This window comes from Amblyomma americanum, chromosome 11 (genome assembly GCF_052857255.1).
Source record: "Amblyomma americanum isolate KBUSLIRL-KWMA chromosome 11, ASM5285725v1, whole genome shotgun sequence".
Classification (NCBI taxonomy): Eukaryota; Metazoa; Arthropoda; class Arachnida; order Ixodida; family Ixodidae; genus Amblyomma; species Amblyomma americanum.
Window position 1 is genome coordinate 35,535,162 of NC_135507.1, and position 16,477 is coordinate 35,551,638.

Below are 16,477 nucleotides of genomic sequence, written 5' to 3' on the forward strand. Positions count from 1 at the left end.
TGTAGGTGAGGTGGGAAGATGCGACCGTGGTGGGGAGGGGGTGGGTATAGTGATTGGCGCACAGTAAGTCTAATTGGAGATTAATTGGAGAGGAATTTGTCTTGCAGTGAACGCAACCTTGCTGTTGATGGGGACTATTTCTTTTTCTTTGTCTGCCGCTGCTGATGATAACAACGACGATCTTCCGAGTGCCGAAAAACACCAGATGCGCAGCAAGACGTTTTCGTAACAAATGTTCGCTACCTTGCATCGGGAGAAACCAGAAGATAGCGTGCTTGATTGTTTTTGAGTAAGGAAAAAAACATGATAAACATCTGGTCGGAACTAATCGCATTTGACATCTCCCTAGGAGCACATGTAGCGGAAGAAGGCGGCCATATAGTATACAGTGTGCAAGTACTCATTGTCTGCCGGGTGATATTCGCCGCAGTGAGTCAGTGTTTATGATGCTCAGCTAGGAAGCACGAGTTGGCGAGTTCGAAGGTATCGTTCGCTTAAATTTGCAACGGCATGAAGCGATCAGTACCGTTCAGAAATGCTTTCCGGAAATAAAGACGAAGAGATTGCAGATATATAAATGCAGATCAGCTCTGCATTTATAATGCGGCCTCCCCTTTTATTCGCGGGAAATGCGTCATCCAGTTTTATCCACTTTACAGCTTACCTCTTAACGCAGTGTAGCCGGGTGACATAAAAATGGGGTAATCAGATCTTCCGGTTGATAATCGCTAGTATAACCTTGCTTGAATAGCGTATCCTCCCTTACGTTGCCGTCAAGCCGTCCGCATGCGATCTGCAGTGTCCGCCGCTCGCCCCTGCCGATACTGCATACGTGATCGCTCGATCGCCTGGCTGCCTTCCAGCGCTGGTATTCCTCTCTCTTATACATGCAGTTCTCCGACAGTGCCGTTTAAACGAAGAATCAACGATGATGATGATGATGATGATAATGCTGATGATGATGTCCTGAGGCTTAATGGCGCTTGTTTGTGTCGCCTGTTTTTGTTGCTGCGCTATGGATCATAACGCTTAATGGCACACCTCGTTCATGTCCATTCATTCATTCGTTCGTTCATTCATTCATTCATTCGTTGTTTATTTACAGAATTTCTTTCAAAATAGAAAACCGTTGCTGGACCCATAGCATAGTTGGTAAAGGGTCCAGTGAATACATATGATACAAATTCTAACACACGAGAGGAGGAAAGTAATTAACAAATACAAAAATAATTCTTGACGCACACAGCGCTCCTCACTCCTGTTGTGCAAATACATGTCCCTCTTAATAGTCGAGCTGCCTTAATAGCGTCACGTGTGATTTTATTTTGCCGAGAATGAGGAGCAAATTGGCCGGCGCGCCATGCACGTATCGAGGAAGGAATAAAACTTGGGAACCTCTCGTGCCAGGACTTTTTCTCGGGCGCGTTTTTTTTTTTTTCTCCGCGCGTGTAAACGGGCTGCACTGCTGCGGGATAGCTTTTCAATCGCCGACTCCCGGACGTGCAGTGCATTGCGATGCGTACGCATGGTTTCAAGCGCCAACTGCTTGGACTCGTGCACGCACACCCTATATCCCAGTGGACATTAAAACTTCCGTGGACGTCCACTGGACATCCAAAGGACTTCCAGTGCCCATTGGGTCGAGACCGTGTGTGTTAGGTGTACCTGCAGCTCTTATTCCTCACGTTTCTCGATATCTTGGGGTCTGCTACCACCTCCATCGGCGTGAAATTTTCCAAGTCCGAGGAATTCAAGATGGCGGGCCCCATAGTAAATCGATATAGCAGCCCAACTGATGATTGACTGGTGAGGTCACTGATTTTGTGACGTCATAATTAACTGTTCACGTTACTGCGTTTAATCGCTTATAACTCTGTGTAGTTATTGACGTCATCATAAAACGAATTACATATTTAGAATCCTTTAGATGCCTAGAACACGTTAGACACCAATATTAACTAATGAAGTTAATGTTTAGTTATCGTATGCCTTATTTATAATTGCTTATAATTAATTAACCGATAAAGTCATCATATAACTAAGGGCTTATTCGTAGCGCGCTCGATGAGTAGAATATGTTAGACACCAATATCGCCTAAATAGGTTAATATTTAGTTATGGTTAGGCTTAACATGGCGGCCGTGACGACAGCACTCGGATGGAAAATTAGCCTAATCATGTGGTAATACATCGCATGGAAGATAGATGCCGCTACCAAACAGCTAAAGCTCGTTACTTCAACGTCTTCCAGACGGTGGCGGCGTATTTTTCTCTCACTTTCCCACCCTCTTCAGCCCTTCCGTCTGGGAGCGTTTCAGGCGTACTCCCAGAGAGACGGTTTACCACGCAGTTTTAACTCTAGTTTGGAAGAATTGTTTGAACTAAGTTTTGTTTGTAGCCAAGTTCGCAGGGACATGCAACCGGCGATTTCTCATGCTCTGCCCCAGGGCGGGGAACGATGTTAATAATAATAATAATAATTGGCTTTTGCGGAAAGGAAATGGCGCAGTATCTGTCTCATATCGCTGGACACCTGAACCGCGCCGTAAGGGAAGGGATAAAGGAGGGAGTGAAAGAGGGAAAGAAGAGTTTTCTATAGAAGGAGTTTTCGCTTAACCCTGTAGCGTCCAGGTAAGGAAAGCGTCAATCAATGCTTCGATCTGGGCGAGTTGGTATTGATCTCTGGTTAAACTAAAGCGGGAAGAACGCACGACAAACTAAGGAACACACGCATACACAAGGCACTTTAAAGGGCCCCAGAAAGGGTCTCTCAATAAAGTGGGATGTTAAAATACGCCGATTCATAATTATCCTCCAGCAAGAATTATTTTAATGCGTTTTGTGGAAGCTGAGTTATATGCTGACGAAATTTGAAATTCCGCGTCTTCGCGCCTTTCCCTCTCTCGCACGCCAAAACGATGGCGCTCCTCCGCCGGCCCCACTCAATCGGCCCCTCCCCTACCTCCGCCGGCTGCGGCGCGTGCGGAGTGGCCGCAGCCGCAGTAGCGCGTGACGTCTGCAAAAATTTGGCGCTGTGAACCAATGATAACCCCTGGCTGCTGACGTCACTTGCATGGCGTGACGTCGTGTGCCAGGTTTCGCGCGAAAGCCCGGCACCGCGCGTCGCTGCGAGGTGCGAAAGCGGGAATTTTAAAAACATTACTGTAAATTTCCCGCCCGCTTCTGAGGTCTCGTAGGCGGCATGGACGCTCGGTGGCCTGTACTCTACATACTGCAAGCATTTTAAAACCAAGCTCAAACACCCCTTTCCGTGGCCCTTTAGCCAGTAATTAAAACGTCATTAATTATGTGCATAAGTTCTTCTAATTTCCGTCCCTGCGGGCCCAAGCTGCGGAAATGTAAAAAGTGTGGCAGATTTATTTTTAAAAATGTATGAGTGTGAAAATAAATTGTGCAAATTAGTTTTATTTAGGTCCAAGAAGGGTAAAACGTAATGCGGTCATGCACATTCCCGGGCACATACACAAAAGGGGCAGGAATTTCCAAAAACATTCGATAACGTACTTGTCTAGCAGCGCGGACATCGAAATTATAGATTGCGCTGTCGGTGGGCAGTGTTATCATTCAGAGTGAGTAATGTTTCGAGACACCTCTTGCTTCCCTCGCGGTTGACAATTCCCCTTTATTTAAATGCTATATTGGGCAGCATACGGTTTATGCAAAGCTGTGAGGATACAATGATCATTTCCGTACAAAATTCATCGCCTGTATTTATTTTTACGCGACACCGTTAATTTCGCGTTCAGTGTAGAAACGGCCGTATATAGTTGCTGGCGTTAGCATGTCGAGAAAGTAACGATTGGTCGAAGGAATTGTGACGCCACACTTTGAGCTGTGAAATTAGAGTGATTAAAAATTGAGGTAAATTGTGGTCATGAGTTCGGCGCATGACGTGTCAGGATGTAAAATAAATTAATAATGCTCAAAAGAATATTGAGGCACACATTCGGAGATCGAGCCCATGATTCTTAGGTCGCGAGTCAGGCTCGCTTCCGGTAGGTTAAAGGGAGGTTTGTGCGTCTTGTGGGGCATCATGTGCACTATTATGCCTACTGATGTATGCTAATGAGTATGTCTAATTAAAATGGGTACTAATTAAAATTTACAGCACCAAATGACCCCAAAGGTTATCACACCATATCCTTAAAGCCCCAGCTTAAATGTCCCTCTGATTTTTAGTTACATGGAATGATGGATTTCTCGGGACTCAAGCAGGCGTTGGCACAGTACAAGAATATAATTAAGAAAGGTACAAAGATATGAATCACTTGCAAAATGTTATGTCACAAAGCTGCGTTCTCAGCCAGAACTACATGTGTCAAACAAACAAAAACGCTTCATGAGTACAGAATAACCATGAAAAGTCAGTCTCCAACTTTTTGACACTAAAAACCATTCAGGCAATAAAAACTATTAATATTTCTACAGCCTCTGTAACGCACGTGATAAGCAAGGTATCGCAGGTTTAAATCGCACTTTGAGCAAGCGTGACGCTACCCTTACAAAAAATTTATTTAGACATCCTATAGACTCTCCATAGACTTCTGTTTTTAACGTCTATAGACAAGCCCCAGAGAAAAGTCTATAGGCAATATAAGTCCTATAGACAGTCTATATGCAATCGATAGATTTATGGTCATATTATTTTAATAGACTTTTGTCTATAGACAGTCTATAGACTATGAATAGACAAAAGAAATATTTATAGGAAGGCAATAGAGTCTATAAAAAAGTCTATAGACTGTCTACAGACCATTTTTGTAAGGGTGGTCTCCACGAAAAGGTGTCCCATATGATTCTGGGCCCTCTCTAATTCATATGGCACGGCCAGCCAGCTGCACATGCATGGAACCGGAAAAGAGCGCTGATATAGATAGGAACGGCAAGGCCATCGCAAAGCCGTGTTGCTTTTGGCAGCTGGTCTCTCTGTTGGAAAAATAGAATTTGGGTCGCAAAGTAAATAAAGTTGGGAAACTTTTGCCGTTTCGCAGCTGGTCCTCCCATAGTGCGCAGTGCCAGAACTGCTCTTCGGGGGATGTTCCGTCCTCTGAACTTTTTCCTCTCTCCGTGGCTGTCGCGAAGAATTGTGGGTAATAGAATCCGCTCGCTTCAGTTTCATCGACGTCAGCGCTGTTGCGTCCCCCCTCCCCTCCCCCCCCCCCCCATCCCCCGTCAAGATCAAGAAACTGATTTCAGCAGTTAGTGCAGAGAGAAAAAAAAGTTACCTGCATCAAAAACTCCAAGACCCACACTATTCCTTCGGGAAAAACAATTGGACAGAGCGTCACTTCTAAGCGAATTGATAGAATATCGCTTTAAAATGATGTGGCGCGAAATCCTTTGGACAGTCTCTATATTTTTTCTATTATTTGTAGTCTGTGCCTGAATCCACGTACCTTAGGGTTTTTTTTTTTTTTTCTCCTCGAATGCTAAATATCTCTTGTGCTGACTTCGTCTTCTAATGGCACTCTTTTCTAGATCTGTTAGCTGCCAGTACATAATAAATGAATGAATAGCTTTCAATTTAAATTTTAGTTTAAGTTCGTATGTTCAATTTCCACAGAATATGCACCAGCCGACCACGCCCCGTTGACAAGTTATCATCTGTGCGGCTGAGGAATCTAAACTCTCCTTGCTCGCGGCTATTCGTCACTGATTAGACATTAATTAATAATAATAATAATTGGTTTTTGGGGAAAGGAAATGGCGCAGTATCTGTCTCATATATCGTTGGACACCTGAACCGCGCCGTATGGGAAGGGATAAGGGAGGGAGTGAAAGAATAAAGGAAGAAAGAGGTGCCGTAGTGGAGGGCTCCGGAATAATTTCGACCACCCGGGGATCTTTAACGTGCACTGACATCGCACAGCACACGGGCGCCATTTACGGTTTCCCGCTTACTTGTCTAAGGCGTAAGGCGCACGGCCAATACGCCACGGCTGTTTTCATAACAGCGCATGATCAAATCGCGACATAAAAGTCTAACCTCACCAGACGTTCTCGACGCCGAAGAAACTGAATACGCCCCGCTAATTAACATGCAGAGTTCAGCGTCTAGAAATTAGCTCTACTCCTGTAACGCGCATTCGCTGCGGAGGCCGCGGACGTGGCTGTTATCGGCTCGTACACGGTGCGCCTGCTTAAGGAATGCATGCGAATCTTGCGTAACTTGCCACGCGCGCTACGAGTGCTTCTCCCCCTACACTAGACGCGTAAACACTACGTACGCGTGCTTACTAGAATTCTCCTTCTCCACCACTAGCGCAGGCCGGATGTCGTTCCGGTTGTGTTCGTTCCATTTTTTTCATTTTTTTTTCTCGCGACGTAATCCAAGCGCGCAATCCCTTCTGTAAACATTGCACCTAGCCAGAATTCGCTGGTGTATGCCAAGAGTGGGCGCGACAGCTGGATGGTTCTCTCTACCAGAGGTTCTCTCCGGGAGAAGTGCATTGTCAAAACTACCCCCCCCCCCCCCCCCCGTCCACCTCCATTCTCCCGTCCACATCTCTGCACTCTAAACACGAATACACCTGTATGGAAGCAAAAAGGGAGTAAACCTGTCTTCTTGCAGACTCCCTTTTCTAAAAGAGAGGGCGCTACAAGGCAGCTTACCCCATCTTTACGCCTTTCTCTTCACAGTGCAGGCAATGTGTGTGTGCACGCAGCAAATCTGTGGAGTTTCATGCCGTAAGCAAAATTCCTTCAGTTAGAACCTGATATCCCTGTTTGATGTCCTTTTTTTTTATGCAGAAGCTCGAGAACGCTGTAAATTTGTACAAAATGAGACGATTTCGACCCTTTAAACTCCCTGAAACGGTGTGAAAATCCCTTTTGCTGCACATTTTTAGCCCTCAAATTCCCCGAGGAAAGGAAACTTCACCGAATGGTACATTACTGCAGAAAATTTTCCATTCCGTCAACCAACTACACCTTCCCTCCCTGCGCCCCTATACAACAGGTGAACAACTGTAGCATGTCACCATGAAATAACCCATTTTTGATCTGCAGATTCTCTTGCACTCAGAAGCCACTGCGCCTGGTTGAAGCCATCGAGCTGTATAGTTTATTAACCCGTCCAGAATGGCAGTCTTTGCCATAAATTCCTTTCGAGTTGCTTGCATCTGTCACCACGGAAAGTGAAATTAATGGTAGCTCATTTTTCATAAAGCTGCTGATCCGAGGACACGGGTTCGATCCCTGCCGCGGCAGTCTCATTTCGCCTTCATGCTAGAGCCCCGTGTAGTGTGTGTGACGTCAGTGCATGTTAGAGAAACCCAGGTGGCTTCAATAATTCGGAGCCCTTCGCTACGGAGTCCCTCATATCATGAGTCGTTTTGGGACGTTAAACCCGATAATCCAAACCACTTCTCACAGATAGCAGCGGGAGTTTAACACCTCTCAAAACTTCTTTTTCTAACTGACAGACCCCAACTGTACGCATTTCCCGCTACGCTGCCACGCGACCTTCATATCATAAGCACCGTTTGACGCGTAGGTCAGACGTGCTTATCTGCACTCTAAACAGTAAGGAGTAAAGAGGTAGTAAGGTGTCTTCTAGCTCAGTCCATTTTATAAAAGAGACTGCGCTAGAGGAGAGTTTATTCCCTTTTTACTACCATACAGGTGTATTAGTGTTAAGAGTGCACAACCAAGGGGGCTCCTCGGCCCCTCGCAAACGAGGATCCTCCTCCCACGTTTTCGCGTCATCGCGGCCGGGCCTCGTCACTTCCGCGTGACTCAGCTGAACGGGCGTCCATTAGAACATCGCGTAAAGCCACGCCCGCCTTCGCAACCAGGTCGCGAAGCGCGTATGCCACAGTCCTGAACGACTGGCACAACACAGAGCGTGTACAGCGTACAAGCTGCGAGTCAGGAACGACTTGCACCTCGCGCGAGGTGCGGTTGTGTAGCACTGCCTCTCGACGATCGCCTGCGGACTCATGCAAGCGAGACGGTTACGGTGAAGACACTGCGCGCGTCGACGTCTTCTGTGCCACCCTGAGGCCGTGTTCGGAACGTGGTCGCAACGAACCTGTTGTGTACGCAAGTTTCGCAACGAAACGAAGGCTTATTTACAGCTCCCCTTAATTGGCAACCACGCAAGGCGGCGTCGCTTGTTCAGGAGGATGTTGCGACAGATTCCGTTGCGGTGTGCGAACTTAGGCCTAACATAAATTTTGGTTGGGCGGCTGTATTCTGTTATGTTGGAGCACCGGAGTGGGGCACCACAGTGGAGCAGCATAGTGATATCCTTTTAAGTTGGAGCACCGCATTGATACACCACAGTGGATCACTACAGTGGAGTACCGCAGTGATGTTCTGCTTTGTTGGAGCACTGCATTGGGGCACCACAGGGAAGCACCACGGTGGTGTTCTATTATGGTGGAGTACCGCAGAGGGGCACCGCAGTGAGCACTGCAGTCGAGTATCACAGTGATGTTCTATTATGTTGAAGCGCCGCATGGAGCACCACAGTGGTGCTGTATTACTTTGGAGCGCCGCTTTGGAGCACTACAGTGGAGCATCACAGTGGTGTTCTATTATGTTGGAGCACCGCATTGGGGCACCACAATGGTGATCTATTATTTTGGAGCACCGCAGTGGGCCCGGGCACCACAGTTGAGCAGTACAGCGGAGTACCGCACTGATGTTCAATTATATTGGAGCACCACATTGGAACACCACTGTGGTGTTCAAATATGTTTCACCGCATTGGGGCACCACTGTGGTGCTCTATTATTTTGGAGCGCCGCTTTGGAACACCACAGTGGAGCACCACAGTGATGTTCTATTATGTTGGAGCAACGCATTGGGGCACTACAGTGGTGTTCTATTATTTTGGAGCACCGTGGTGGGCCCGGGTACCACAGTGGAGCACCGCAGTGATGTTCTATTAATTGGAGCACCGCATTGGCGCACGGCACTGGGGCACCACAGTGCTACTCCAACATGATGAATTCCTACCAACTCGCCCAAATTTCCATCTTTGCGATTCACTACTTGCTTGCAGTTCATCTTGATTTAAAAGCCTCAGAACAGTACACAGGCCGAAGAAATACCGCGGTAAACCAGGAATCGGGAAGTCACAACACCAGCGCAGCGATGATCTGCGTTTGGCTGTGTGTGGCGCGACGAACGTTCTTATGTCGTTTCCGGACTCGAGCGGAGCCGAGTCGTCCCACGATCTTGTGAGACGAGCTGGCCCTTAACTAGTTGCGACGGCACGACACAGTTTCGGTAGGCGTCCGATCCGTGCCAACTTTTCCGTCCGACCGACCTACCGCCCGCGTGCTGTGCGCACTCTTGGCGAGGAAGCTTCGTCGCTCACCCAGACCTCCGCTGGCAGACACTTCTCTCGGCAACACCCGTTTCTTTCCGTGAGCCTGCAACAACAAACGGCCTCATGTCGCGTCGCCTTCGTCTGGGCAGTCGTCTGAGCATTCCTGTCGCAATAAAGGTATTCCGAAGTGGCCTCGGCCCCGGCCGCCATACGGTGGCGCACTGAGCCCGCCAGCCGCGTTCCACAGTAGAGGGAGAGTGAGACAGAGCCCCGGAGGGAGGGTTTCAACCGCGGGTGCGCTTCTCTCGACTAATGCGCTGCCGCGGGTGCTCCTGGTATAGAGTCGTGAGTGTGGGACGTCGGGGCTCGAGTCTTCCCACCTCCTTCCCAACCTCCTCCCTTCACCTCCTCCTCCTCTTGTCGCCGACCGCGGAGCCGTTCTCTTTTGATCTTGGCTGCCTTCCACCCAACCCCAGCCCTTTCCCTCCCGTTTTTCATCCTCCTCCTCTCGGAATGGGACACGTACCTCGCGAGTTGCACGTGTGATGGTACCCCCCCCCCCCCCCCTCCACCCTCGTCGGAGGCAACCACGCTTAGAGGGCTGTGCCTGCGCTTCGCGGGCTGACGCCGCCGCCGCTGCTGCTGCTACCTTTAGCCCACACCCGCCGTGGTGCGCCTCCTCATCCCGTAGAAGCGCGACGACGGGCGAGCCTCCATTGCCGTCATTACTATGCATGGTGCGGCGGCGCTTTCGGGCACGCCACTGTTCTGTCTCTGTGAGTGTATGCGTGCGTTTTTTTTTTACCCTTGCTTCCTCCGGGAGAAAATGTCGCCCCGCGGCCGCTGTCGACGCTTCGCGTTGTTGCCGTCTCATTTGCCGGTCGACGTCGTAATCTTTGAGGAACGCCACGCACGCTGTGACCTCTAACGGAGAGAAGAAGAGCCTGCTGCTGTGCTACTGCTCCGGCCGCTGCTCCTGAGGAGGATAAGCTTCGACGGAGAACTGTGCGCTGACGACCTTCAGAAGGGGGAACGATTCCTTCTCCGCTGTCGTGTATGCGCTCGAGTGCTGCCTCTCCTGTACAGCACTGCGTTTAGCATTGTGTAGTGTGCGCGCGTGTGTGGTGCACCTGTGTTGGTCGCATTGTGTGGAGGAGCTTTGTGAACGTGTGTCCTCCTCCCTTTTCACCTCCTCCTCCTCCTCTTCCTGCGGAGAGCAGAGCACTATTAAGCTTGAGAGGGTGCGGACAACGAGAAGAAGGAAGGGTTCTTGACTTTCGTTCTTTCTTCATTCATCCCTCTTTTGGCTGTTTTGTTTGTTTTTTTCTCTCTCTCTCTCTGTCTCGTTGCCTCTCGCTTCTTGTTCGTTTTCCTCCTCGTCGCTGTCGCCGTGTTACTGCGGCGAAGGAAAGGAAACACAGACGTCTGTAGCGATCGGCAGCCTGACAGTCGCCGCATTGGGCAACAGTGCGCGGTTTTTCCTGCGCCGACAGTTTTATAAACGCTCCGCTATCGAGGTCGATCGACTGACACCACCCACCTAGCTCACCCACCCCGCGCGCTCTGCTCTGCGTTGGATTGCGTCGTCGGCAACGCCGTTGGATAAGGCCAGTGTCGGCGTCGACAGAGCGAGTCGCGACTGTTGGATTGACACGCTCAGACCGAGTTCTTTTCGCGGCGCCACACTCCGGCACTGCTACAGCCACTGCACGTACGCGCGTACAACGCTGCCGTGCGGCCGCTGCTACTGTGCTACGCGGACGACTTCGCCGCTCAAGTCGTTTTCCCAAGAGGCCTCCGTCGCCGACGCTGTTGCCTGGATTTGCGTCAACGTTAAGTATCAGTGTCCCACTGGCTTGTTCAGTGACGAGCTGGATCCCCCCATGCTCGAGTCGCGGAGGTTTCAGTGACGGTCTTGCTAAGTGACTCTGGCTTATGCAGTGAAGTGCTGGCTCTTCCAACTCTGAAGTTACGGAGGTTGCGACAGCGAACGCCGAACTCAGCCGCCGCTCCTGCTGTTACACACGCCGCTTAGCGTGTTGCCTTCGCCTGTACGCAACTACCGGCTGCGGGACTTAATCTTCCTGTTTTGTTTGTTTTTGACTGTGTGTTCGACAGCTACGAGCGGTGTGTGTGTGTGTGCGCGCGCGTGCGTTGCTGAGTTTATCTTTTTTTTTAGTTTTTACCTGTCTCGTTTTTCCGCCTGCCCAGACTCGCTCGCTAATTGGTTGCGGGTAGTTGTATATCATCTGCCGACTTTGGAATGCGCCTTTGACTTCCGCCGTCTCGACCCGCTTGTGGGCGCCGTTCCGAGGGCCCGTCTAATAACGGTGTTTTGTGCAGCCGCTCAGTGTTCGGGCTCTGTAATTGCATCGACGCTTCCGCCTTCCTTCTTTCTTTTTTTTCGTTCGTTTATTGCGAGCGCCGTTAAGTTAAGGGGCCGGAAAAGAAAGAAGAGACGCAAGCTCGTTGTGCGCGCTGATTGATGCGGTCATCCTTCTTGTTCCCACAATCCTCGTCGGTCAACCAGCGCTGCGGGAATCACCTACACGTCCTGTGACTACGTCATCGTCATCGCCTGTGGTTGTTTTTCGTGCCACCACCGCCTCTTCGCACGTTGATCGAGGAGGACAGCGAATAGCAGCAAGAGTAGCTCGACGCCTTTATGTTAGCGCCGACGTTGAAGTCGGTGGAGTCGACGAGGAATACAGCGGCTAGACTCGAGGTTGTTTACGCGTCCTGGTGGTGACCTGTGTGCGTCTGAGGCCGACGTTGTGCAGCTGTTGTCGTCGCACCGTCTAGACTAACCCCGCCTGGTCTGTCTTGTTTTTGTTGGTGCTTTGTGAGTCTGTCTCCTCCTGTGACGTAATCGGTGCCCCGTGACGTAGTCGGCGCAGAATAAGTCGGGCCATGGCTGAGCACGTTCAGCGTGGAGTCAACTGGAGCATCGAACGCAAGGCGGGAGGCGTCATGACGATGCAGGCCTCCATGAGACGAATCCAGATTCGGCGCCGAAAAGTTGGAGTCGTTCGGTTCGGTGGGACGGCCGTTTCATCTGGCGACTACAGGTGGGTATATTGCGGAACCATGTTCGCTTATTGCAGCAGACGTCGTGCAATAATAGAATAATACGTTGATATAGATCCGGACCGGGGAATCAGTATGACCTAGAAACCAGGAACGATAACTCTCTGTTGTTTCATACCGTCGGGAACAAGATTACCGGAAGAACATTTCGCGAAGAGATTACGGTTTGTTGTGACGTCTAACTCTGTGAATAACCTGCGGATTGCTCAAGGATGAGTCACATTGGAGGTGATTGAATTCTTTTTTTTTTTTTTTTGCAAGGGCCCATCTGTACTTGGGCTGATATTTTGTCGGAAATGAACCGTCGTTACCTATCCTTTCCTAAAGCTCAAGAAAATTAGATTTTCTATTTAAAAAAAAGTGTGATTTTCGTAAAATCAAATTACTCCATATTGTTCAGAGAAGTGGTGCGTGAAACAACGAAAGCAAGTACATACCCGCCTTGTTTCGTGCGAATCGCTTGATCGTAAAATAGCTCACAGACATTGAGTGATTCCGGTGCGTTAGGGGTGTAATAGGAATGTGGTGTTGCGCTGAATTCCATTTGCTTATGTGGATTTTTGGGGGGTTTCACAGGGCCCTCCGTGTTGACTACCGCGATCGCCTGTATCACTTGCAGCCCTGCAGTTTGTGTTGCTAGTTTCCGACTCTGCATACCCCTCAGCACTTTATACTCTGGTGTCGCTTTGTAGTCTCTTTCTGACGCTTGCAGAGTTTTCAGCATCAAAACAAAACGCGGCTCCTTATGTCATTTACTTACAGTGCAGCAGCTACAGTTGTGAACAGGGAACTTCTTGTGTAGCAATTTCTTTTATTTTCGCATTGTTATGAATTCCACACGATTCTTACCCATCGCCGTAGAATTAGGTGTGATTTTTTGTAACCTAGGTAGGTTTCTTGTAACCTACTCAGTGTAACCTAATAATGGGACTGATTTTCACGAAAGGCATTGCGTCGTAAGTAGTTGGTTTCGGTACCCAGTGCCCTGCTCTACAGGGCCCTGTCAAGCGATATTGAACAGCTCATGTATACGTTTAAATCGTGGCAAAATAATGGGATCGAACCCACGTCTTTCGGGTCAGCAGCCGAGTGCCATTGCCACCGCGGCGGCTGAATTAATTAATTAATTAATTAATTAATGGAGAAGTTGAACGCATATTTCCGAAAAAAACTGCCAGCTTTGGTTAGTAGTGACTATAGGGATTTCATTTATAATCAGTGGATGTTTGTCGAATCCTCGTGCCATGTTGCGCACCTAGTCACCTACCGGAGGTCATATTCCCACAGCTTCTTTCGTGACAGCGTCTCATGTTTGGCTGGCGCTGGAGCACCCACAAGTCAAGTCCCCTGTATACTGCTATTGCTAGAGAAATATGTGCATTAGCTTTCTTTAGTGTTATCCCTTTCACGTAAAAAGTTGACTTCTGTCTCTCTGACGCTCTGCACAGGTTGTCAGTCCTCCGAGAATGATGTGCCATATTCACTGCTCGTATTTGCATGCGTATAAACCGCAGTCAGACTTGGCAAAATCATATTCATCGCGGCGTTTCTCAGTTCCTGCCGCTCTATTTGCCGACGACGCGACAGGCATGCACGACCGACGCGAATGACGTGGCGGCGCTCCCAGCTGTTTTGAGCGGCGATGTCGCTTTCACGTGCCCGCTGGAAAACACGACCTGTCAAGGACGCGTGCTGGTGCTCTCGTAACCTGCACATCTGCGCTACTCAACTCCGCGCCAACTACCTCCCCCCCCCCCCCGTCTCTATGCGGGGTAGTTCCAGCACAGCAGCAGGTGGTGGTGGTATCCCCCCCCCCCCCCGTTACAAGTCCCAGAATGCATTTCGGTTTCCGGGTCAAGTGGCCTATGGGATGTCTACGCGTCTGGGAATGGCGCAGCACGACAGTGACTGTTATGAGTGGAAAATCAAAGCTCGGCTTGTTTTAATCTTTTTTTTTTGAAGCGTGAAATTCTGTTAGCTTCCGTTCGTAACTGTCTAAGGCGAAGATCGTCCCGAAACTACGGCGAAAACGGTGTCGAAACCGAAGTCGAAACGCTACCTCAAACGGCCGTCGAAACTCAGGCTAGAGGTATAGGGAACGTTCGGGAAATTTTGTCCGAATTTTTTCAGGGCCTTTCAGGGCCTCCGCTAGCACTGTAGTGTTAGAGCAAAGAGTAATTAGTGTCCGGTCCAATGAATAAATACAATAAAATAAAACAGAATTTGACGAAGTCGATACACAATTAAGTGGTTGCCGATTGTACAATATTATAATAAGCGGTCTTGAATTGTTGGTTCTTTTTAACTTCAGCAGGTTGTGTAGAAATGGGATTCCACTCTTGTGACGTCGATGACATAGATAGCTATGGTAAACAATCATTTTCGTAAAAATGGAATACTACTCTCTGAACAAGGTCTAATCAAGAGGAGGTTGACTAAGCAGTTAGAGTTCATCGCAAAAAATGGTATGGGAAAATTTGGAATTAAAAATACTGAAGAGAAGTAGCTTGCCGCGGCATGCGTGCGATGGCTGCTCAAGGATTGCTTCTGTCACAAATATGCTCACAGCTTCTTTATAATTCGCAAGCTCAAAGCAAACGAACTCTTGGTATTATTTCTAGCGAATGTAGTTATTCTACTTGAAGACCTACTTATTAAAACATGTATAGTTTTTATGTCAGAATTTCGTGGCAGTATTGGTTAGTTTCTTCTCTCTGTCAAGCCGCCGCGGTGGCTGAGTGGTTATGGCGCTCGGCTGCTGGCCCGAAAGACGCGGGTTCGATCCCGGCCGCGGCGGTTGAATTTCTATCGAGGCGAAATTCTAGAGGCCCGTGTGCTGTGCGATGTCAGTGCACGTTAAAGAACCCCAGGTGGTCGAAATTTCCGGAGCCCTTCACTACGGCGTCTCTCATAGCCTGAGTCGCTTTGGGACGTTAAACCCCCATAAACCATCTTCTCTCTGTTCTGTTTTCAACATTGTCAGCGCACACATGACTCCTGAAGTTGTCAGGACAAAATATGCGTTTACAAAGACTGATCCCTCTTCAGGTAATAGACAACTATAATCTGCGCCAGGCAATCTTGCTACCATTATTTAATTTAATTGTTCTTTCCTTCCACCTGTGCACTGCTCCTAGAACTCATTTAAGAGCACGCTCATCATGCGGCAACAGTTTTCTCGGTGACTTTACTCCAATCATAAAAACGCATCTAAACAAAAAGTGTATTTCGGACATTTTGAACGAAAATTGAGTCTACTCCGACTTTTGTTGTCCGAATTGTTTATTTGTCATCCACTCTAATCGCGCCTGCAACAAAAACGGTTTACTGCTGTGAACCTGCGAACTCTACGTTACGCGCCCCATGCCATTCCCTGCTCTGCAATTCCTCGAAGTTCGCGAACGCAACTCGCGGTCGGGTTTCCAGAGCTGCATCTTTTGCTAAAAGCGCCGCAATCTCCGCAGCAACTCGTTTTGCTACGCTAATCCCGCTTTGCGCAAGGACTGCGCCCTGTAATATTTGGCATCTCTTGTTCCGAAAACAGCACAGTTATGTCTTGTATTCTTTTGTTTAACTGCCTGTGACCTCTTGAACTGCATCCTTCATTCTATTTTTCTGCTTTTGATTGTTTTCTGTCGCCTCTTCCGCATAGGCCAAATTTTTTTGGCCTGTAGTGTTTTGAAATAAGTCGACAAAAATACATAGACGATGCAGTCGCACTCACTATGTTTCTTTTTTGCTTTCTTTACTTCCTTCTTTCTTTCCTTCCTTTTCTCTTTCTTTCTTTATTTCGTTCTTTATTTCTTTCTTTCTCTCTGTTTCGTTCTTTCTTTATTTATTTCCTTCTTTCCCTTTTTCTTTCTTTATTTCGTTCTTCCTTCCATCCTTTCTTTTTCTCTATCTTTCTTTCTTTCTTTCTTTCTTTATTTCTTTCTTTATTTCGTTCTTTCTTTCTCTTGCTTTCTTTTCCTTTCTTTCTTTGTTCATTCATTCAGTAGTAGCTCAAAATTACATGAAGGCTGAGCTAATGCATCACTTAATTAATTCTGCGATAAATGACTGCAAGCACTCAGCGACAGGATGGATAAC

The 16,477-nt window shown here is 48.4% G+C and overlaps 1 protein-coding gene across 9 annotated transcripts in view; it reads left to right on the forward strand.

Annotated features, from left to right (window-relative positions):
- dnc (phosphodiesterase dunce) overlaps positions 1-16,477 on the forward strand; it is a 699,755-nt gene that overhangs the window by 389,945 nt on the left and 293,333 nt on the right. Inside the window, exon 1 of one of the 9 annotated variants that reach the window (XM_077643094.1) lies at positions 9,960-12,369. The exons of the other annotated variants lie outside the window; for them this stretch is intronic. Within the exon in view, the coding sequence (XP_077499220.1) occupies positions 12,212-12,369 (158 nt within the window). The 5' untranslated portion in view covers positions 9,960-12,211. Of the gene's footprint in view, positions 1-9,959; positions 12,370-16,477 lie in introns of those variants that run through there. 9 annotated transcript variants of the gene reach the window in all.